At 47.1% G+C, this 24,533-nt stretch overlaps 1 protein-coding gene across 1 annotated transcript; it reads right to left on the reverse strand.

Moving 5' to 3' along the window:
* Positions 1-577: 577 nt before the first annotated feature.
* On the reverse strand, positions 578-23,761 carry Arhgef5 (Rho guanine nucleotide exchange factor 5). The gene is made up of 15 exons (XM_051152469.1): positions 23,663-23,761; positions 13,143-16,275; positions 12,503-12,551; positions 11,894-11,958; positions 11,442-11,695; positions 8,937-9,097; positions 8,232-8,384; positions 7,826-7,955; positions 7,480-7,554; positions 6,997-7,086; positions 5,668-5,825; positions 4,797-4,958; positions 3,442-3,512; positions 2,030-2,134; positions 578-1,037 (listed from the first exon to the last, which is right to left on the reverse strand). Exons 2-15 carry the CDS (start codon positions 16,261-16,263, stop codon positions 880-882), a joined length of 4,752 nt encoding a protein of 1,583 aa, XP_051008426.1. The 5' UTR covers positions 16,264-16,275; positions 23,663-23,761; the 3' UTR covers positions 578-879.
* Positions 23,762-24,533: the final 772 nt, after the last annotated feature.

Genomic DNA, 24,533 nt, shown 5'->3' on the forward strand with positions numbered 1-24,533 from the left:
GAAATTCAAGCCACAACAGAAAGTCATAAATGGTCTGAATAGAACCTGCCCAATCCTCCCACATTAGCCTTTTTGTGCCTATGGATGTGGTGAATTACTTGAACGGGCTCTCATTACCCACCACAGCCTTCTCGTTCCTTCTATAAGATCTGAAGCCACTACAAGCAGAGCCGTTGCCCAAGCTCCACGCCTATTAGAAGACTCCAGTTGCTGATAAACTGTATGCACCAGTTTGGTCTTCCATGACACGTCAAATAGGCTGGAGTTCCTGTGAGATTGTGCATTGTGAATCTTGTTCAGTGAGTGCTGAATAGTCTGAGAAGAAAACACTCAGAGAAGTGCCAAGTTTATTAGAGTGAGAGAACACCACCCTCACATTGCCACCAAGAGACAAAGACCTCAGGGGCGCATGCACCGAGGAGACTCTCTAGATTGGAAGACACACTAGGAGGCATCAGGGTCACCTTTCCACCTGATGCGCTAATCCCCGCTAAACACCTCCCTCCAGTGATGGGTTGAGGTCCATCTGGTAACACGTGTCCACAGCCTCATGTCCGGCCAGCTCTGAATCTGCACTGTGCACTGCGGCAGCAGACGATGTACAAGTCCCATCTGGTGGTGGGAAGAACAGTGCCTAGGCTCAAGCCCCACAGTCCCTTTTCCTATGAAGAAAGCATCCCAGAATCCAGTGTGAAGTCACCCCATATTCCCTACCGAACACAAAATGCAAAGAAATACTGGAACAAGGGCCTGAGCTGGTCCAGGGCTTTCAGAAGACAGCGTTCCTGGTCCACAGAAGGCCTCTGCAGCAGGTTTCTGCGGCCAGCCGTCTCCAGGAACGCTTGTTCATGAGCTCAGAAGATTCCTCACCAAGGATACTTAGACCGGCTGTTCTACCAGCTGTAGCTTGGCAGTCTTGACTCGATGGGCTTCCTTGAGGTTCTGAGCACGGACCTCTGGGTTTGAAATGAACTCTACTTGTTGCACAGGGAACCAGCCCTGCTCACCGTCTGAGAGTCTCACACCCTCCAGCCAGCCTGCAGTACACAGGAAGAGGAAAGAATTAGCCGCTAAGGGCCCCATGCCAACTTCTTGGACCTTCTGGATGATAACTAATCTATGTCCCGAGGCTGAGCAAACTAGGATCCTCGAGCATGAGAAACTTCGCTTTACACAGTATGGAAATAGCTGCCCGTCTTCTTCCCTGCTATCGGCTGAACTGGGTCTGTCAAAGTACTTACTTATAACCTAGTTCCTGTACCTCAAAATCTGCTCTTATTTGGTATGGTAGTTTGAACATAATGACCCTCATAGGTCCATATGGAGTAGCACTGTTAGCAAGCGCAGCTCTGTTGGAAGAAGTATGTCACTAGTGGGTAGAAGCTCAAGTTAGGCCTAGTGTGGCATTTTCTCCTGCTGCCTGTGGATACAGATGTAGAACTCTAAGCTCCTTCTCCAGCACCATGTCTGCCTGCAATGGCATCATGCTTTCTGCCATGATAGTGACCTAAATCTTTGGAACTGTACGCCAGTCCCAATTAAATGCTTTGCTTTATCAGAGTCGATGTGGTCATGGGTGTCTTCACAGCAGAAAAAAACAAACAAGCAAACAAACAAACAAAAACCCAAAAAAACAAAAAACTAAAAACACCCTTAGGAATGAAACTGCTGCAAATACATCACTAAAGTTACACTGAGGCCACCCTGGAGTCCATCAATCAATCAGAATTGGTCTCCTTATGGAAAGGGTAATTTAGATGCAAACAGAAGGAGAGAGCCACAAGGATGTGTGTGCAGAGACTGGAGCCTGTCAGATTGGGACGAGGTAAAGAAGACCCTTCTTCGAAGCTTCAGAGGAGCCAGCTGAAACCTTGATTTGAGACATCTCACCTCCAGAACCACAAGAGAATACATTATGGTTGTTACTAGTTGCTAAGCTCTTAGTACTCTGTTACGGCAGCCCTAGAAAACTGGGCCCCCTCTGTCCTGCCTCTGCTGGCCAACCTCCTGCACATGGATTCCCTCTCACCATCACTGCTTTGCTGAGTCACCATCACCACATCCGCCTTCTCCAGTGCCAACTCATCGTTCTCCCGGGGCTTGTAGGCGCGCAGGCACTGAACCTGTGCAGAGTCTTCAGAAGAGAAGAGTGAAGGTTAGGAGCAATGATACAGATGAGGACACAGGCGAGGAGCTGTGATCCAAGTGTGGAGGACTTGAGTTAGACACAAGTGTGGGATTATAGACAAAAGAAGCCATTGGCGTACACATTTAATCCCAACACTCAGGAGGAAGACGCAGGGGATTTTGTGTGAGATGTTGTCTACCAAACAAAGAAGCAAACAAACAAACAAAATTAAAGCCAGAAAAAATAAAACAAAACAAAAAACAAACAAACAAACAAAAAATGAGGCAATTGGAAAAATCTTCATCATCTACCAGAGATCAAACAAGTCAATAAAGAAATAGAAATATTAGTATGGGATCTGATTTTTAAAAGTTCTACTTCTCTGGGGAAGATGACTGGAAAATACCTTGTGACCACATTGAATTAGTCATCATGACAAATACTTGAGGCTCTGCTGAAGGGCCAACTTCCCTCTGAGTGTCCCCTGACCCTGAAGTCTTCAGTGGAGTTTGACCTCCTTAGAACCGACTGTTAGAGACGAACTATGCATGTGTCCCATAGCAAACTGTTTTATGCACATTTTACTTTGCTAATACAAAGCACAGATTGTCTTCCAAAGGAAGCAAGAGATAGTAAGTTCTGAGCCAAATACAATTGACCATGTCATGTAATCACAGGCTCAAGTTGCCATGAACGACGCACTCCACTGTGGAAGAGGTTACTCCTATGGCGCAGAACAAAAGCCAGCCATGAATCAATGTGTGAGTCAGTACATTAGTGGGGTCCTCAGGCAGGCAGTTATGGCAGAGAGGAACCATCTCCGGCTGGTTGTAGATATCTGGTGATCCTTTGATATGCTCTCATTCTGGCTACTCCCATGTGCTCTGGCTAAGCTAAGCGGACTCAGCTATGCAGCTGCAGTCACACCAAATCTGTGATGCTCCCCTCTTGTCGTCATCCCCTGTTGTCCCCTGTACAGCTACACTATCTCCCCTTGTTTCCCTTTTACATCTTCAATCGGAAAAAAATTAAGTCAAAATCATAGCAGATAAGACTTTAAGGAATATGTGTTTTACAAAGAACAAACATTTGCCTAAGGCAGTGAATGCAGGGGGAAAGGTAGCGCCACAGAGAAGGAGATTTTAAGCACATGTATCGCAAGTGTTTAAGCTTCTTCCTCCAGCAATCTACCATGGAACTCTGAAGGAAAGCAATAAACAGAAGCCTTGAGAGAGCACCCAACACACTGAACACTTCATCCAAAGGAGACCACAAACAGACACTGCCACTTTCTCTGTCACACCCTTACTCACCATAACACTCAAGCAGGTCCAACTCTTCTCTAGGCATGGCCAAAGCTGAGATCCACCGAAGTTTTTCACTTCTGAAAAGACAAAGGAAAGCCATAGCATCAGTTAAGAGTCCAGGGCCACCTAGGATGAGGGCCAACAGTGCGGAAGGCAAGTGGCGATGGGAAAGATTTGTCTAACCCAACACATCCTGCCTGGTTGCAAACACCACCGTATGACCTTGCACTGTATGTTGGTCAATCTTGTTTATCCTTCCTTTCTCTGCCCAGGCAGACCTTTCAAAAAGAGTCATAAAGTGACCTGTCAATCATACACACGAACATTTGCCAGTCGGGAAATCACGCCAAGCAAAACACTCACCTGTACACATGATCACTTTGCATGACTCTTGATCCTCTCTCACCTCCCTTCAATTAAATATCTAAGCTGAAAATTACTATTTAGTGATAAAGCAGCCAAGGAGCTAATATCCATTTCATTGTTGTTGCATAATGTAATCTCAGCCTAATGTGAGATCATCTGAAGGTCTGTATATTATTCTGTGCTTCCCAATGTACCTAGGTTATTGAGAATGACATTTTCATTTTCCCAAAAGGATGCTTCCCAATGCTCTAAAGAACACAAATCTACTTCTTGTTAGTTGTCTTGAGCAAAATCCAGTATATAGACTCATGTACTAACTTCTGTGTTCCAAGGTTGGAGACAGGAACTATTGATCCCACTTAAAATGTCTTCCAAGGGATCAATCTGAGAAGCATCCACACCACGTGCAGCCTTGAGCCACAGATGTGTTTAATAATCTTAAAGGGAAGCTCTTCCTGTGTCTCGTATAGCACCAGGAGAGCTACTGCGTGCTCTTTAGCTTGCTATATTAAATTCCACATTCTGCAGTTATCGTTTCACCTCTCAAAATTGTATGTATATATGAATGTGTTCATTTGTTATTATCACTGGAAAGATTACAACTTAAACACTATAGATTTCTGCTCAATAGAGGATGAAGCTAGGAGACTGAGGGGAAAAGCAGAACACATACAAGCTGGTTTGGGTTCATATAAATGCCCGCCAGTCTAGGTGCTGGGTCAGACAGGTGAGCTGGACCACTAATAGATCCAGCAATCCAATTGGCTGTCCATCCCATGACAGCTCATCTCCCTGATGATGCCTGAGATCTTGTGCTTTTTGAGTACAGGTTGTTCAGCCCCAGTGGCAACTGCACATCGTCACCCTACACTGAATCTTTTTCAAGTTATCACTAAGCGCTAGGGCCTTGCGTTTCTCTATCAATGATCCCCACTCCAGAAGTGTTTCTGCCCGGGGACACCCACTCCCCGCTCCTGCACCCAGCCCCATCTCACTGAGTCTCAGTGCGGAAGAGGAACTCAGCTTGGGTGCCCTGTGCGTTGTGCAGCAGAAAGAGACGGAAGAGGTTTTTGTGAGGTCCGTGCAGCTTCATCTCACACTTTTCCCCTCGGATGGAGGAGAACGGAGCATGGTCGAATACCAGGAACCGGCTGCCCCTGCAAGATACAAGTCTTTTAAATCTGATTCTATGATGTTTGTACTTCATCCACCCTCAGCCTCTAGTCTTGGATTCTAACTCCCTGCCCTTAGTTTGTTTGTTTTGGTTGAGACAGGGATTTTTCTTGTAGTCCTGGCTATCCTGGACTCACTTTCTAGGCAAGGCTGGCCTTAAACTCAGGGATCTGCCTGACTCTGCTTCCCAAGTGCTGGGATTAAAGGCATGCTCCACCACACCCAGCCCTACCCTTAGCTTTTACAGACTATATTCATACAAAAATAACACGAGGGCTTCAACTTGCTCCCAATACAATAATCTCGTGTCTCACTCAACTATTTACTGCAGGAGTGATATTCATTACTTTAAGGAGTCAAAGAGATAAGAGCCAATATTAAGGTCCTAATGACCAGAATTTCAGCTCTGAAATTTGCCAAGTAGCAATATTGGCTAATATGCTGGGTGCTACCCAAAGAAGCCACAAATAAACTTATTTAGGAAGATGGTGTTTCTTTGCTGTAGTTTACTCATATATAACATAGAATGGGTTTGTTAACCCTAACCCCCACTTCTGTTCACTAAGCTGATTCATGACTCTAGACTGTGAATTGTCTAACTGAAAAAGGATTCATTGGCAGCAAGTTATTTAATGGCCTCCTAGCTCTATCCCAGTCTTTTGTATGCCCCAGCTTCCCATCCCAGCCACTGACTCTCGGGGCCGGGACAGCAACAGACAGTCATTGAAGAGATGAAGGTGGACTGGGCGAGTGGTCAGTTTTCTTCTCAGCCCTGGGGAGACACTGAACTCAAGGGCCGTTAGCTCCCCACTCTTCACCAGCCATCGAGATTGTGAAATAAGTGGGAAAATCTAGAGTAGGAAGAGACAAAACGCAGGTCAGGAACTTCCTCTTAGTTCTGCCCAACCAAGCGATCACCAATTCTACATCTTCCTTCTTACCTTAAAATAGTGGTTCTCAACCCTGTCAATGCTGTAGCCCTTTAATACAGTTTCTCGTGCTGTGGTGAACCCCAGCCATAAAATGAATTTGTTTCTACTTCATACTACAACTTGGCTACTGTTATGAATTATAAGCATCTGATATGCAGGATATCTTATATGTGACCCCAGAAGGGCTGCAACCCACAGGTTGAGAACCACTGCAAACCAACCCTTCCAGGTTCTGTTTCTCTCGGAACCCACTAACTACACTGCACTGGTGTGGACCCTGTGTTTGCATGCTCAAAGGAAGGTAACTCTGACTTAACAAGTGATGACGTGGGAGCAGAGGTCTGTGAGCCCAAGCAGAACATGCCAATGAACAGGCAGGGCACAACACAGCATCATAAAAGCCAAAGGATAAGGGAGTTATACTATCTGCTCTAGCCTTGATGATGATCAGAGCCAAGACAGGCAGAGTCAGAATTAGGATGGAATTGAGGATAAGGAGATAAAGATGGGGTCTGCCCGGAGTTGGGGCCTTGATAAAGAGCTCCAGTAGAACTTGGAGGAGGACTTCTCTTCTCTTCTAGGTATCTGTAATGCATTGGGATTTCATTGCTGAAGATCAATTTTACATTTGTTTGGACAAGCGATTTTGAGGGTTTTGGTATGTCACTTTGGTTAAGGCAAAGGTGATCTGATAAGTGAGTCAAGCATTCCTCACCCCTAAGCTCTTAAATAGCCTAATTCTGGAAAATTCCTTCTGCCCATTCATTGGGTGCTCTCTCTCCTCCAGTAACTTCTGCCCCTCCCCCTTTTCTGATTATGCTGTTTCCTTATGCACAGAACACAGATCTATCTATAGATTTGCATCCTCTACTTTTACACCAACATAATAAAATCCACAAAGAGTTCTATGCCACCACCCATCAATGTATCTTATAGGCTGAAATTATCATTTGCACATTCCAGAAATGGACAGAAGGACAGCTAGAGCCCTTAGAGGCTGGAGATGATGGATGTAAGCAAGGCTAGAAGATGGTCTGTGGGACATGCTAAAAAGATTCCTAGACAGGAAGGTGTGCCAGGGACAGCTCACTTTGCACTCAAACTCGATCTTCTGGCTCAAATAAATGAGCTCCTCTGTCCGCCGCATGCTCTGCACATTGCTGTTGCAGTCTCGGATCAGCTGAGGATGGAGCAGGATAAAGGAAGGGAAGATCACTATGTTAGAGTCTTGAGCATTACATGTCCTTAAAGGCAATTTGGAAAGATGCCTGCAAATAGCAGTCTTCTCTACAAGGCTGGAGATGACTGAGGCAGCATCAAAGTCATGTGCAAAGATGCTGGGTCCTTTATGTGACCTGAGAGAACATATTGGGATGAGGGACTACGGTACTGGGAACATAGTTGCTAGACGTTCAATGTTTAGAAATAAGTTTGGTTGATGCAAGAAGGTGGCTGAGCTCTCATGTTAACAGTGTCCCAGCTCCCTTGCTGTCTTCAGTTATGAGTATCAGGGGATGGGGAAGGCTTATCCCTGAATGAGTAGCATGGGTTATTAGATATGATGGCTGCCTACCTTCTCCAGGGCATGGTGTGCCTTTGTGGCCTCTGCCTCTTCTGAGGAGCCAGGCTGGGTTCTCTTCAGAATGTTCTGTAGAACAAATAGAGGACAAGAGCCAGATGGGAGGAATGATGGATAAAAAGGAAAAGATGACTAGGGAATATTTGATGCAGAAGTCAGGGACATAGTTCCAAAAGCAAAGATTTCTGAGAAAGAAAGACATGGGCAGTTTGGAAACTGCTCACATTCCCCCTCAGGATGTGGAAACCGTTACAGAAGAATGGATCATCTCTTGTCTCCAAACTTTTCAAGATCATGTCTTTGAGTCAAGAGGATGGGACCAAAGAAATATCTGCCATACCTGGAGCAGCAGCTTGAGACGGGTGATTCGCTGGAAGGGCAGTATCAGGAAGGACTTGAGAGAAAGGCGTTGGCAGATGGGGTCACTCTCCAGCTTCTCCAAGACATCACGGAAACTGCTGTTGCCATTCCTATATGAGGAGCAAGCCTTGGGTAAGGAGGGAGCTGGGAGCAAAGGGGGCTCAGTGAAGCCATGGGGAATGGGAGTTCAGTGGAGGCTGTGGGACTAAGAGAGAATGGTTAAGAGCCCATGTGCATGGCCCAGATATGACTGCAGAGAGGATCTGATATGGGGAATGGGCTGAGACTTCAGATGACATACACTCATGGGAGAGGGCTCTGGGCCTGTGGATTGAGTCGAGGTCACTGCAATGTTCACTGAGGGGATGGAGAGGGACCATTCTCACATTAGGCTTTGGAAGGTGCGCTCCTGATAGGTCTGGTTGGTGACGTAAGGCAGGTAGACGCGGCGGAAGGCCGGGGCATGACTCGAGACAACATCACACACTTGGAAGGAGAAGATGTTGTTCTCAAAGTTTTCTTCTAGGTCTGAAAGGAACCTGTGCAGGATTTAAACAGTCTCATCAGGTACTGGGCCCTCAGCCCCCAACCTGTCTCAACCCTGCGTGTTCTGAGCATGTAATTTTTTCCCCCATGGATTCCTAATTTCTACTGACCCTCCTTAGCTCTGTGCCCTTGCTATGCAATAGTGGCCTCCCCAAGGCTGTTGCTAGCTTCTGATTTAACATAAATAGAACTCTAATATTCTAGTTCTTATTCTTTTTGTATTCTATCCCTGTTTGCCAATCTTTCAGTGATTCTTATGCCTTATGTCCACTGCAGTGCACACCCAGGATATACGCAAAAATTTCAATCCAGGAAGCACTTCTCACTCATCTATAGTAATAGACCTGTAAAACTCCACGCTCCTTCCTCTTCTTCACTCTTCCTATGTCCCTTCCGAACCCTGAGGCAATCATGGAGGGCGCCCAGGCCCACTTTTCTCCAGAGACTCTGACACAGAAAGCGCTTCTAAGAGGGAGAAAAGCTGCTGATTCCTCAATGGCTAAGAACAGCAAGGTTGAGAGAATGGAGTTTGGAAGAAGTCTCACGTGGTGCTGACATCTCGTACATCCTGCAAACGAGAGAAGAGCCACTGGTGATCCTGGGTGGACAGGGTGGCCCGCAGTTGGGCTGAGTGCTGGAAATGATCCACAGCTATGTTTAGACTGCGCAGGTAAGATGCCTCAGACACAATCAGCTCGAACTTGGCCTAGAGAGTTGGAAAGGGGAAGATTAGTGAACGCTTTTAAGTTGCTGAATGGAGTTTTGGCGTTGAGCACTGAACTAGGCGCATCTTCCCATCACTCAGTCATAAAACCTAACTCAGCCTAGCAGGGCGTGAGGAGTATTCGAGTGTGCATGATTCACTGAATAACGTATGAACAGGGCCTCTATGTTTTCAAGAAACTTAAAGAGACTTTCACACACATACACAAATAACTCTGGGATAAAACAGGTATGTTAATTTTCCACATGTTAGTAGCAATTTTACCAACAAAGTAAACTGTGATATATGTTATAATAAGGTGGTTAATTCTTTAAACACAATGAAATTTACTTTTAGAAAAGAAATAGATGGCTGGTGAGATGGCTCACTGGTGAAGAGCAGTGAATGCTCTTCCAGAGGTCCTGGGTTCAATTCCCAGCAACCACATGATGGCTCACAACCATCTATAATGTGATCTGATGCCCTCTCCTGGCTTGCGGGTGTACAGGTACAAAATAATAATAAATAAATCTTTTTTTTAAAAAATTGCTAAAAAAAAGAAAAGAAATAGATAAGTTGAGCATTTCTCAGACTTTTATTTAAAAAAAGAAAGAAAGAAAGAAATGAAGCCAGAGGGACAAGCAGGATGAGACATGAGGCCTGGCAGGTTATGCAAACAATGCATCATGAGCTTAAAGAGATGTGAAACGGTACAAAGGTCCTAAGTACAGGAATTAACGGAGCATTTTTTTAAATGAGTGCAACTTTTAGCAAAGTGTGGAAAAGACTAGAAGAGGTAAGAGCCATGTTGGGAAATGGGATAGCATCCCTCGAAGGGAGGTGAAGGCCTGTCTGTCCGGCATGGGCAGGGGGAGAAAGTGGGCTGCTCTAATCACCAAGAAGGCAGTGTTGGAGGACTCTCCTGGGGGTGAGGGTGGGGCAGCATGCAGAGGAAGAGACAAAGCCAACACCCTGCTTTTGAGTTGGGTAACGGGCTGGATGATGGAATCACTGAGTGCTCTGAACTAGGAACCGACTTAGGGAGGAAGGAGACAAACTCAATTTGAGGCCCGAGGGAAAATGGGAGTAAAAGGAAGCAGGATGTAGGGAAACCCAGCACTTAAGACTATGCTTGGGAGCTCCAGCAGGGGGCGCGATGACCATAGGCAACCTGTGGACTCCTTTCCCTTCTCAGCATGGGGCTTCAGTAAGGCCTCTTATCACTGAGATAGCCAGTCACCCAACCGAACCCTGACACTGGCAGATTTACTCTCAACCTAAGTTCAAAGACCACATGGCTTAACCTGTGAAGGAACTCTGCAGACTCCCGAGATGTTATTTTAGGACAGGAATATGTATGTATGAAGTTGTGATACATTGGTTTTTCTCTTTGCACAGTTAAAGGGGATCAGGGCTGGAATCAGGTCCCTGTGGCTTCCTAGCTTGCTGAAGACTTGAGAGTTCACTTCATCTTCCCCATTATTTGATCAATAAAAACAGGACAGGTTAGTGACTTTCTAAATGTCCTTGTTTTAAAACTTGCATTGAAACTATACGACTCGTCCAAGATTATCACACTAGTCGAAGCCAGGCCTGCATCATCTAAATTCAAATACTTGACACTTTCTGACATTTCTGTAATAACCATTTATCTTTCTTGTTCTCCCAGTAAGTCTTTGTATCCGTTCTACAAATGGGAAACAATGGCTTTGGGACCGCATATTAAAGAAGGCATCATATCTAAATCATTTGTTATAGAGCCTATAGACCTAGATATTACTCTATCCCACTGTGCATTCTGTTCTCCATGGGAAGAAATGTTCCGCCTCCTATTTCAGACAGACCTGAGAGCAGAAACTGCCCGCGGAAAACTTGCTAATGGTCACAGCGTAGACCCAGACAAGCAGTTTCTCTAGCAGTATTGGTAGTTAGGGTGACGACCAAGCAGGGACATAGTAAAGCTTAGTGAGATCAAAGAACCAAAGGACACACTCACTGAGTATGTGGCGTGTCTGAAACACTTGTAGAGGTAGAAGAGGAGTTCAGAGTTCACACTGAAGGGTCAGGATGAAGGTAACGTCTCAATAGACTCAGAGGCGTGGCCACTCTGAGCCCAAGCCAGTAGCACAAAAAAATAGAGGCCACTCATGAATGAGGGAACTCAGGGAAGGTGCTGGAACTCTGAGAGCAGTTTGCACCCTTCAGCACGGTAGTTCGCAGTCACTGTGTATACAGGTGAGTGTGGGGTGGGGACCGCCGGCTCTTGGTGGCAGAGGTGAGGAGACAAAACATTAGCAAACACAACTTTGTGCCCCCTCCGCTCCCCTGCCCCACCCTGGGTGGGTACCTCTTGCAGTTTTTGATCTTCGTGGGTCATGGAGAGCAGCACCGTGCTATTGCGCACCACCGGGATTTCTTGCCAGAGGGAGCTGCTGGAGGCCATGGAGAGGCGCTGGAGGTAGGAGTCTGAAGACACCAGTGCCTTTCGACGCTGCTGCGGGGAAAAGATCCCAGGTGCCTCAGGCAGGCTGTCTAGCCGCTGCTGGCTCTGGATCTCCTTGTTCAGCACATCATCGCTGTACTCCTGATAAAGTACCTGGCCTGTGGATGAGGATGCACGGGAGAAAGAGAAAATCCTGAGAGAATGAGGTGAGTGGAAGCTCCTAGCTGCCATCCCAGTTGACCTCTGGCAACCCTTTCTTCTGGACCCAACCACTCTATTGTTGGCAGTCGTGAGTCCCTCTCACACTTTAGGCAGAGAGCACACCTGAGCCTAGAGATCTGGTTCAAAGTACTCACAGTGGTAGATGAGCTTGGAGCCACGTCTTGAAAAACCTCCCATCCCGTCCTTTAGTTTCTTCTCCCTGTGGAGTAGGCGGGCAGGCTTTGAGGTGCTGCTTACTGACTATGAGACAGCAGACCCTTAGGTGAGGTTAGATGAAGAATCTCTAATTTCCCTACAGTTGCTGGAATGTCAGGACCAAGGGAACAGATGCTTCAGCCTGCCTCCTCATGGGTCCGTCCAGTCAACCTCTCTCCTTTATCTCACAGACCAGGGAAGACCCTGAGGATGTAGTGAGAACTTATAAGTTCAGTAGGGTGTGCCAAACAACAGCCCTACTTTGTAATGCACGTCTTTTGGGTATCATGTGGAAGGAGACTGGTTGACAGCCATGTGCCTTGGGAGGACAGGTGATTCAGAAACAGCAGGCAGAACTAGGTACGTACAAATACCTTCCTTCTCTGCAGTCCTGATGCCTTTCTCTTTCTCTCCTTACCTTCTGGACATAGAAATACCAGCAATTCTGTGTCCCAAGACCCTTATCCAACTGAAGCCCTACTAAGGAAATCTTAGTGTCTTAAGTGAAGACAGTATCGTTGAGCTCGTGAAGAGACAAGGCAACTCACCGGAAAACAACAGAATCCGAAGGTCTTCCCACACCTGGACTTCTTAAATCTGAAAAGTGAAGCAGGTGACACAACAGTGACATTTAGAGAAAGGAAGAGATGAGCACGAATCACAGACAGGCAGAAAGAAGACTGTTCTGCTGGAATCCGAAAGAGAAAACAGGAACAAAGCCAGCCGTACACTTAAGCCTGGTACCTACTGTATCCTGGGCCTCATGTCAGGGTAGGAATTCCAGGAGACAGATCAGCTATGCACCTAGGCTTCATGCAAGTCGGGAAATGCACAAAGAAAGGAGGGCCCCTTAAGTGTTTCAAGGGGAGAGCAAGAAGAAGTCTCAATGGAGGGAGTCTGGCAACTTCCGGAAGAGGTAGGCTTCGGGGAAATTAAGAGAGGGAGAAGTAAAAAGAGAGGAACGGTCTCGTGGGATCACAGGGGCATGAGTTTCTGAGTCGATGGTAAGTGTGCAGGTGAGTGGAGCTGCAGAGACAGCAATAGAAACCCTGAGGCAGAAGAACTAGAAAAAAGAAGAAGAAGAAGAAGAAGAAGAAGAAGAAGAAGAAGAAGAAGAAGAAGAAGAAGAAGAAGAAGCAGCAGCTTTGCCTAACAAAGCTGGTTCTGTAGTCTCTGCTCCGTACTTACCTGAAGAGCTCTCAGGCAGAATAGAAGGTCTACGCAGGCCTTGCCGGCTCCAGCCTTTGTGCTTGTTGGGTGGCTGGCCCAGGACAATCTGTGCACTGCTATTCTCTGATGTTCTCACTGGGTCCCGTCTGTGGGGCCAGCTGGATGCCTTCTCGAGTTGGTGATGGATGGGCTTTTCTGACTGCTTTCCTGGTCCTAGAGCTGACCTCCTTGGGTCATTACATCCCTCCTGAGGGGCTGCTCTTCTAAACGATCCTCTCATTGGAGTCTCAGACACTTCAGTGAGCCCTGACTCATCCTTACTGGTGGGTCTCTGAAGTTCCGGGATCCAGGGAGTGGTGGGAGATGAGGGACTTAGAAGGTTTGTCATGTTGCTGAAAGCCAGGCCAGGGGACCCTTCACTATTACTCTTACTGGTGGAAGCCAAAGATTCTGTTGATCTGCTTGTGGCTGGAGGCCAGGAGGTCCGTCCAGCAGAGAGAGTGGAGGCTATCCATTCTTGGCCAGTGGGTCTCAGAGTGCCCTGACCCCTTGAATGTATTACCCCTCCCTGGATACTCCGGCTTCTCCCCCTGGACTTTGGGGGTAATGGGGGTGGTTCAGAGGAAGGGTCTAGGATAGGGACTGGGGGTAGAGGCCTGTACATCCTTGAGATATTAGCAGAAGAGATGGGAGACTGCCCGGGCTCAGGCATATCAGGAGTTGGGGGTAACGGTTTGTTGTATCTCAGCCTGGAAGGGGTATAGGTCTGCGTATGGTGGGGGCTTCCTGGGGTGGATGGCAGAGGGCGGTGCTGCCTTGCCACAACAGAGTCAAGAACTACGGGAAGTGTGCCTGTAGCAGATCCATGGCACCCTGAACTTGGGGCCAATGGAGGATGACTATGCCGTTTCAGCGTGGGGGCTTCGGCATGAAGAAGGCCGTCTCTCTCTCCTGTGGAACTGTAGCTATGTCTCTTTTGTGGGGGAGGAGGAGGAGAAGCTTCATGTACCCTCGTATCCATGGAGACAGTGTGTGGAGAGGAAACATTCACAGGAGAGCCTACAGCAAAGGCTGAGTTCTGTGGGGAGCCCTGTGGCTGACTACCATGAGGATTGCAGGACCTCTCTGTATCTGGAGTGAACTCTTCAGAGTCCTGCCGCCTGCAAGGGGAAAAAGCAGTGGAGGATTCTGAAAAGATGATGCCATCCCTACTTCTTCTGTCCCTTCTTGGAATCACAGAGCCATAGATGGCGGGTTTGGGGGGCCGCTGCGGTAGTTCCGAATGGGAGAAAGCAAGTGACATTCTCTCAAAGTCTGGAGTTTGCTCTGTCCTGTGAGAGCCTGGAAATGAGTTGCTTCTTAGATGTTGGGTGACCCCATTGGAGCTGCTGAGAGGGCTGAGGGGGTTGGCCTTGTCAGAGGTGAAGTGGGGGTTCTTGGTGAGTTTGGCAGGTACTGGAGGAGTCTCACACGCCCCGCAATGAGGTGGAGTGTCATTTGAGAGGGAGGCTGCTAGGGTGTCCTTCCCAGGAAGGACAACTGGAGAGCTAACAGGTGACAAGGTGTCAGTGATGGGGAAGGCCCTGGCAGGAATGAGAGGAGGTGAACATGGTACCCCTGAAGGATTCACTGCTGTTCCAGCAGAGACAACCCCAGTCTCCTGGGTAGACAATGTCCCCTTCCTCGGCCTGAATCCTTCTTGCTGGCTGCTGTGAGTCCGATTACCAAGGGATTCTTCAGTAGCAAAAGAGGCAGGTGAAGAAATGGGTTGGGAGGAGCACTCTCTTGACTCCAGTGCAGGAGGCAGAGCTGGGGGGGCCGGTTCCTCAGGTGCAGGCTCCCGCTGAATCCCAGGAACATCATCAGCCATAGAGTGAGAGGACTCTGGAAACAATGTACCTAAAGAGCGAACCTCAGGAGCCACTAGAGCCATTGGAGGACAAAGTTTGCTGTCCTCTTCTGTCTTCCTCCCTTCCCCTGTTGTCTGTCTACCCCTATTCCCAGTCCCCTGCTCCCCATCTCCTGAGTCTACAACCTCCTGCTGGTCCCCTGGTGGCATCACTTTCCCTGTTTGGTCATGATCTTCCTGCTTTCTACTTCCATCCTCCGATGTCTCCACTAACCTCTGATTCTCTGCATACTGACAGTCTACCCTGCTCTCTTCCATCTCCCTTAATTCCCAGTCCTGCCCTTCCTCTTCAGAATCTCTCTGAGCATGACCCCTCCTTTCCCTGTCTGCTTGATCCCACTCACTACCATTCAGGCCTCCTAAGTCCCCACTGAGCCCCTCACTTTCCCTTTGTCCTCCAAGCAGCACCTGGTTTTGGACCTGTTCCTGCTTCCCTTCTTCCTCATCACCATTAACTTCCTCCCCTGCTTCCTCCTGCTCCCCCAGACGCCCATCAAAACGAGTGTCTTCCCTCAGAGTTACTTCCTCCTGAATTTCTACTTCCTGTCCTTCCTGCTTCTCCAGTCCCAGGGCCTCTGGAGGTTGGAGGAGGCTTTCTTGCCCTTGATGTTCTTGTGTGTCTTCCAACTGCAGCTGTTTCTCCTGCATGAGGAGTTCGCTTCCATGGCCCTCCGACTGGTCGGTCTCACCAGGGTGCTTTTCACAGAGAGGCCAAAGTCCTCTGCTGGTTGAGGTGTCTGGGAAGGTTTCTTCCTCGTCTTTGCCTTTGTTAATTGGCAGTGTCAAAGACATGAGTTGTGGCTGCAGTTCTACCTCCACTCTGCTGTCTAGCCATTCTTCCTGGACATCACAGGCCAAGAGCTCAGGGGCAGCTATTGCTCTTGACAATCCGTCTTTCAGGCTCTGGGGTATCACTCCCCGCTGGTCTGGAGTGTCACAGGCCTTAGATGCAAGGATTTCCTGGCTTGTCTCCACATCTGAAGAACCTTTACGGAAGAAAAATGTCAGACTACCAGGTGCATGGTCACTCATGTCCCTTAACGTGCTTGGTTGCTTCATCAAGGGTCTGTGTCCATCTGTCCATTTATAGGATGGGTCTTGGCCTTCTTGAGCTTCAGGATTCAAGGCAGGGATCTGACTGCTCCTCATGATAGCTTCAGGGATAGCTCTAAACTGTTCATCGGCAGGAATGGGTGTAGATGCTTCATGTTCAGGCTCCTCAGCCTCCATCAGGGCTGAATCCTAAGGAATACAAAACAAGAGTTTCTAATGCCTCTTCTGTGTCTGTGTACACAGGGAGAGATCACGAAGAAGACGAATAGGAAGCGCCTTGGGTTCTATGTAGGATCATGCTACAAGATAGGTATTCATTGAAATAAGCACCAGCTTTATTATGTTTTATTTATCATTATTTATTTATTTTTAATCAAATGAGTTATAGTTTCTCTTTTCTTCTTAAAGTTTGCTAAAATGTATTTTTATATATATATATATACATTATCTGTATATGCTTTCAGCATCGGGAAAATACAGAAAAGGGCAACAGATCCCCTGGCACTGGCGTTATAGAGGTGCTAGGGACTGAACCCTAGTTCTCTGAAAGAGCAGCAAGTGTTCTTAGCTGCTAAGCCATCTCTGCAGTCATTATGGACTTACTTAGAGGGATTGGGAAGATGGTTCAGTTGGTAATAAAGATTTAACTAGAGGGAATGGAGGATGGTTTGGTTGGCCTGATATACATGTGTATGGACCCTAGCATACACATAAAAATTCCAGGAATACGGGAGGCAGAGGCAGGTGGATCTCAGTGAGTTTGAGACCAGCCTGGTCTACAAAGCAAGTCCAGGACAGCCAAGGCTACACAGAGAAAGCCCTATCTTAAAAAAAAAAAAAAAAAAAAAAAAAAAAAAAAAAAAAAATCAACTAATCAATCAATCAAATTCCAGGAATAGTAATGTGCGCCTAATAACCCTAACATGTATGGGGGTGGTCAGGGACAGGTGGATCTCCAGAGCGTCTTCATCAGCCAGCCTAGTCAGCCAATGAGCACCAGTTCAGTGAGAGCTAGTCTCAAAAAATAAGATGGATGCCGGGCATGGTGGCGCATGCCTTTAATCCCAGCACTCGGGAGGCAAAGGCAGGCGGATCGCTGTGAGTTCGAGGCCAGCCTGGTCTACAAAATGAGTCCAGGACAGCCAAGGCTACACAGAGAAACCCTGTCTCAAAAAAAAAAAAAAATTAGTAATAATAATAATATGGAGAGCTTTCAAGGAAGATATCTTATGTTAACTTCTGGCCTCTACAACATACACAAAAAATATATGCCTTTGCAACACACACACACACACACACACACACACACACACACACACACACACACACACACACTTACCTAGGGACCCTTTAAGTATAAGACAGGGCTGGAGAGATGGCTCAGCAGTTAAGAGCACTGACTGCTCTTCCAGAGGTCCTGAGTTCAATTCCAAGCAACCACATTGTGGCTCACAGCCATCTATAATGTGATCTGATGCCCTCTCCTGTCATGCAGGTGTACATGCAGGCAGAGTACTATATACATAATAAAAAAATAAATCTTAAAAAAAAAAAAAAAAATATATATATATATATATATATATATATATATGAGACAATCAGCAGTGACCAAGACAAAGCTCCTGGTGGATATAGTCATTTTGTGGGAGAAACTGAATATAAACAATTTGGTTAGCATTAAAGGCCATTTTCCAAGGGTTCCAGGAACTGCCAGTGGTCACTGCCCTCTAAATTCTATTATGCCATTGTCTACTTCTCCCGCTCAACTCCCTGGACTCCCCGTGTGACTCAGCCTCAAATAACTTCCAGACATGATGGCTGACACACCCTATACCTAAAAGCCCAGAGGACTAGTGTCAGGAGTGGAACTGTCCTCCTGAGCTGCTGGCATGGGACTAAAGTAGGTCAAGCTACATTACAGCCAACGTGCAACAGATGAGTCCTTTACACCGAGTCCGGATTTTACTCATCTTCCTATTTTTTACTGAGTCTAGCTGTGCTTTATAACTACTGAACAATGTTGTCTTAAATTATAGACACGGCTGTTGTAAGACAGAAAGATAACCCCACTTACTCTATTCAACATGGCCTGTAAAGCTGTGACACCTTCATGATGTCACTCACCTTCTCCCCTGGCGAACTGCTCTCACTACTTCCCAACACTGTGACCTTTTACCCTGCCTCCCCTCTTCCAACAGAACACCTCATATCCTATTTTGAAAAAAAAATTTTTTTTTTGTCAGAAAACAATGGAGGATGCTGCTTCAATTTATTACAATTCAAAGCGGCCTGCAACGTCCACTCCCTGCCCTTCTTCTTTTCCACGTTCATCCTTGCTACCCTGTGTCCCTCTAGGCCACCATTATCTCTCGGTTCTCAACCTTCCTAATGCTGAGACTTTTGAATGCAATACCTCCCACTGACCCCCAACCACAAAATTGTTTTTATTGCTATTTCACAACTGTAATTTTGCTACTATTATGAGACATAATATCAGTATTTTCCAATGGCCTGACATAGGGTCGATTGACCCTCCCCTGCCAAAGGGGTTGCAACCCACAGGTGGAGAACGGCTGTTCTAACCAAACAGTGTTTAAGCATCCCCAGCACCATTTATCCTCTGGATACCTAAAACGAGTCCTGCCTATGAGCTGTCTTCACAGCCTCAAATCACACCCGCTCCAGCAGCTCAGGAGGGGCCATTCTGCCAGTCTCCCTTACATCACCGGTTGGTGCCAGTTGTGACTAGCACTACTCACACTAGGCCTTTCCTTCTTTGTATTTACGCCATGGTGCAGTTTTGACTTATGCTCTGAGTTTCTAATTCCTCAAATGGTTTAAACTACATTTCTACTTCTAGTAATTAAAAAAAAAAAAAAATCATAACTTGCTTCACTTCTCCCTTGCATTTTTATACCAGTTCAATTATAAATTATGCGTTCTGATTTAACCACAATTTCAACCAAAAATGACAAACTGTGTGAGACGTGTTTTGTTCAATTGCCTACATTGAGCCAAACACTAGACCCCATAATAATCGCTCAATAAGCATTTTAAACATGAAGAATAATTTCTTTTTTCCCTCCTGGCCAAGATTTTCCATTATCATACTCACATTTCTTTGTACCTCGAGCACAGCCTAGCCCCAGCCTCCACACAGACAGTTCAGTCTCCACACAAAATACCACTTGCACTTTAAATTCCCTGGTATCCTCTGACTAGCCTTGAGATAAATCCCAAACATTCGGCAAAGGCCATGCACACCGTGCAAAATGGCCTTTGCTTTCCTTTTCCAGCACCTGCCTCTACCCTCAGCTCTCTACCCTTCTCTCTCAGCTATAGGCCTTCGTATGTGGTAGCCCACTGGTGGGATTCTCTGCTTCTCCTCAAACACACCTAGAACATGCCTGGCATTTCCCAGCTGTTAATGGTGTTAACGATGCAGTCCCCACTACCCAAAGTTTTATGGTAGCATTTCCCAGCTACCTCAGGACCTCCGTGAGCACACTCCCTCTGCCGTGTTAACGGTGCGGTCCTCTCTACCTAAACGTGTGTGTTTCCTGGAAAAGACGAACAATGAAAAGAGTAAGTTCCAAGGTTCAGTTCTGCCTTTTTGGTTCATTGCTAAGTGTTTAAGTCAACTCTAGGAATCATTTAATCTATTTGAGTACCCTGTTTCTTATCTATAAGAGATGGGGAAATTGTTTCCTTCGCAGTTCTAACGAAGACTAACTATTACAATACAAAAACGCTCACTGTTATCCTTAAAAGTCATAGAAACTGCAGATACTGCTGATCTGAGAGACTGAACATATGTAGAAAAGAAATAGAAGGTGGCAAGCTGTAGAGAGCTTTCTAGAAACACAAAACATTGCTCAGTTTTCAGATAGCAAAACTAATGCTCAAAGACTCCCATTTCCTGAGCAAATGACACAAGTAGACCTGAAACAAAGATTCCTGACGTGTGCCTACTGTTAGCACCCAGTCATCCACATAGAACACAAGACAGGACCCTTCGGGCCTGTGGGCCCCTCACTGCACCCAGCTGTGCAACTCTCTGGACTACTCCAGGTTTAACATGGAAACCCATCTGTAAGAATGCCTTTTGTCGTCACACTGAGTTGCTATGTATACACACACATACTCACACACACACACACACACCACACACACATACACACCATACACATCACACATACACACACACACCATATACATCACAAACACACACACACATATCATACACATCACACATATACCACACACACACATCATACACATCACACACACACAAACACACACATACGCACCACAGCCGCTTATCTACCCTTGTAGTCTCTATGCAATAGAATCTGACATAACTAAACAGGCAGGTCCCTAGGCACCTTACAGATGTGGTATGTGACAAGTTCCCGGTCACCTCACGGATGCAGATATCATCTATATAGGACAAGTAGATGTGATTAACATAAATGCACCTGGGTTGAAAACCTTTCAGGCCCTTTTCCAGTTTACTATCAGTGTGTGAGATGCTCTATCCAGCCCTTAAATACAAATGATGTGTAATGTGACCTTATTCTCTCAGCCACACATTAAATAACATTTGTTCACTGATACCTTCAGAAACTTGCTCCTACCTGCCTTAGAAAACTATGTGACAAACCCTGTTATCTCTTCTTGACAGCATCTTATTGTCTGGTTCCCCTCTCACCACACAGAACTCCCTGGATTTGTACACGAGCTTCTGCCATAGCTAGACTTCATCCACACACACTCTGTGCTATGTGGATATTTCCAATTCTGACCTAGGGACCCAATGCATGGATGTTTCTGCAATCTTACAACTACATCTTTATGTATTTAGAAATATAGCAATGGCTGGAAGGTGGTGGCTTACCCCTTTAATCTCAGCACTCGGGAGGCAGAGGCAGGGGGAATCATTAAGTTTGAAGCTAGCTTGGTCTACAAAGAGTTCCAGGACACTGAGGACTACACAGAGAAACTCTGTCTTGAAAACGCAAAAGAGGAAGGAAGGAAGGAAGGAAGGAAGGAAGGAAGGAAGGAAGTCACCTCTTTATATACCATTCATCCCAAAGATGGCATATACCCTTAGTTCCTATACTTAATTCTATCTTAATAATCATATGCAGACATGGCCAGGCTAGAATGCAGAGAAAGCTAAAGGCAATCTGTAAAGCATGGTCTTACTCATGTAAAGGCATTAGAATGGAATTTTTTTTTAAAAAAAACTACCCGTTTCTCTAAGAGTTGAAACATCTTCAGATCCTTCTCAACTGGGGTGACTAATCACTATTTATCTGCACACGGGCAGAGCCAGGGCACAGCATCACAGGAAACTGGCTTCTCTCCAGAGCAGAGACATATCTTGTCTCCAGGCCCCCACAGTGTCTAACTTTTTAGGAGACAAAGCTCCAAGTCAGCACATTAACAGAACAGTACAGAACACAGCCTACGTCCACAGTGACACTCCCCAATCAACACTTTAGCTCGTGTCCATTTCTAATCACCAGGCAGAAAATGAATCCAAAGATACCCTTACCTCTTGGGATTGCTTCTGCATTTACAATGGTATCTATACTCCTGCCTACAGTAGGAAAGCAAATCTTCCACCTTCAATCCAAAAGATACCCTCTTAGTTTTGTTTAGCTCAGACGATCACTACACAGATAATACCTTCAGTGTTTGACGTTGCTACCCTCAATATTCCAAAGACACCAAAATAAGGGTAGGATGACACCACTGCTATGGCCTGTCCCACTGAACCAGCGACGAATGGAATAAAAAACTTTTATCTACTCTCTAATGCCTTAAATATCGCTTGCCTTAGAGGCCAGATGGTCTTCTGTAAGAACATTCAAAGTGAGGATGCTTATGTCTCAGGCCCACCTGTGGCCATGGGGCCATCCACTCAGCTAAGGCGTGTCATGCTTGGCTTGGGCATACAAGATCACATTTTTTCTGTGTCCTTTACAGGCACTCTAAGCGGCCAGCTCTGCCACGCACTGAGAGTAGAGGGTCCTGTTTACATCAGACGTTGTTCAAAACCTGCTTGTGTCAATAACATTGTGTTCAACATCATCCCGTGAGAGATTCCATTCCTGTCCACACCAGAGTAAGTGACTAGTCCAGACACCACAAGTGACGTCTTCTTGCCTATCCCAAAGACAGCCAAGTGCATTATGTGACCACAAACGACCTCAGACAGATCATATTATGGGAAGCCATACCGCCTAGGAAGACCGATATTTGAACTTTAAAGATATCGGCAATTTCTGTATCCTTTTGAAAAGAGGGATACCTTTTCGTGCCTTTTGACTTCCCTCCCAATGCTTACATTTCTTTTAACACAGACTTAGAATTTACAAGTCTGTCCCCTGCTCCCCGCCCTGCCCCCCTCCGTGCCGCACCCCCCCACTCGAACCCGCATGTTCTTTCAATGTTTATGGTTTCAGTCTTAGGCCTGAGGATTGGTTAAAAAATGATGACTGTTTTGATAAGAACCCGGACCTTCCCTACCCAGGTGCAGATAAAGCAGGAAGTCTGGGAAGAGGCCACATTGGGGGCTGTTTCTCTGGGACTTGATGCTTTTTTTGAAGTAAAGCTGAGTGCACAGTGGGGGAGCAAGGGAGGAAGGAAGCTGAAAGGAAAGCCACCCTATCTCATCCTCCTGTGTTTGGTGTGCCCTTCCTCCTTAGTCTGACAGAGTGCTGGCCAGAGTTCACTGCTATAGCGACAGGAGGGCAAGACTGTCCTGGGAACCCAAGATCCAGGAAGGGGGGCGGGGAGGGGACTAAGACTTGAAAACTGAGGCCCCAGGATTAGCTCTCCCGGGCCATTTCTTCTGAAAGGCACTTGGAAAAGATGCTCAGAACTAGGGCTCTGAAAATGGGCTCCTGCACCCGCGTTCTCTGGCTGGCTGCTCCAAACAGCTCCTTTACGCTTTGCTAAGAATCTTGTGTCGAGGCCAACAAGAAGCTCCCTATATACAGGTAAATGGGAGAGAGGGGACTCAGGGCAAGGATCCCTGTTTCATATTCCGGAGCCTTAGTTAACAGCGGAGAGAGGTGTGTACAGATTCACACAAACGTACGCATGTAAATACCGTGAAGATAACGAAGCAAGGCCCAGGCCTGTTTACAAAAAGAAGGAGATAGTCCAGGTAAGGAGCAGCCTAGAACTTGAATCTCGAAAATTCCATATCATAGGAGTTAGCTTTCCCCAGGGCCCCGACTTTGGGCGTGGAAAAAAAGTTCTGATTATTGGCCCGGGCACATCGCGGGGCAGGGTGCCCATTTCCAAAGCTCAGACTTGGCTGGAAAGCAAACTTTTTTCCAAGAGGCCATTCCTTCCGGCTCCCTTCCTCTTCCCGACCAGGTACTCAGCCCCTCACTCCGAGCCCGGCCCACTGGCCCAGCCCCCCATTTCCGGAGCCTGCGCCCCGGGACCAGGTCCCCGGGGAGGCCTAGTTCTCTCTTCTTTCCCGCCCCTGACTTTCCCTCCTCCCGGCGCTACGGCCACCCAGAGCCCCGGACTGAGTAGAGAGGAGAGCACCTACCTGGTCGGAGTCACATGCTGCCCCGGGTCGGCCCAAGAGTCCCCCTCCAGGTCCCGGAGCCCGCCGCGGTCCCCAGCCAGGCCAGGCCGCCCGGCGCCCCACCCGCGGCCCGCCCCTGCCGCCGGACGGGAGGGAGGGACCGGCTTCTCCTAAGGAAGTTTCAGGTGAGGAAACAGGGACACACCTTCCCGGGGGAGGGGCAGCTCAGGGCAGAGCTGGGAAGTGCGAGCTCTCCGGGGTTAGGCTGTGCAGACGGCACCCGCAGGCCTCGGCCGTCCAGGGCCAGATCCTCGGTAGGAGCCATCCAACCCTGGGGAGCCGCAGGAGAGAACCGGCCTCGGGACTCCCGGTGTCTGCGTTCCCCTGGACGCCCCTGCGAGTCTCATCGGACCTGGCTGACTTTCTGCCCTTCGAGTTTGTCTTTGGCTTGCTAGTGTTTTGCGGAACGTCTGAGATTTGTGATTGCTTGAGTGTGTCTTTACCTTCTGGGCGCAATGCAGTTTTCTCTTTCTTGGTATTTGCCATAGGGTCAAGGGTGTCTCTTACTCAGGTTCTGTGCCACTCTGTATCTCGGCCTTTCCCTCTCTGCCTTTCCCTCTCTGCTTCTCTCTCTCTCTGTGTGTCTCTGTCTCTGTCTCTCTCTCCCTCCTTCCCTCCCTCCCTCCTTCTCTCCTTCCCTTGCTTTCTTCATTGAGTGCCTAAACTTGCCTATGTCTTTTCTATAGATAGCCTGTTTGAGTCCATATTCCTGAGTTCATCTTAAAAGCTTATGTCTTAGTTTGTATACGTCTCTGTTCTTTCCAGTATTCTGAGTGTGTTTGTTTATGCTTAATTCATTAGCGCGTACACACACACACACACACACACACAC

The sequence above is a fragment of the Acomys russatus genome, chromosome 10 (genome assembly GCF_903995435.1).
Source record: "Acomys russatus chromosome 10, mAcoRus1.1, whole genome shotgun sequence".
Classification (NCBI taxonomy): domain Eukaryota; kingdom Metazoa; phylum Chordata; class Mammalia; order Rodentia; family Muridae; genus Acomys; species Acomys russatus.

What these genes read in the sequence shown, in the direction of transcription:
- Arhgef5 (XM_051152469.1), bottom strand. Translation starts at nt 16,263, where the DNA reads ATGGAGGCTGAGGAGCCTGAACATGAAGCATCTACACCCATTCCTGCC. An exon ending in TCTGCCTGAGAGCTCTTCAG is followed by an intron (nt 12,552 to 13,142) that starts GTAAGTACGGAG and finishes TTCACTTTTCAG; the next exon opens with ATTTAAGAAGTCCAGGTGTG. An exon ending in CTCTTCCGCACTGAGACTCA is followed by an intron (nt 3,513 to 4,796) that starts GTGAGATGGGGC and finishes TTGTCTTTTCAG; the next exon opens with AAGTGAAAAACTTCGGTGGA.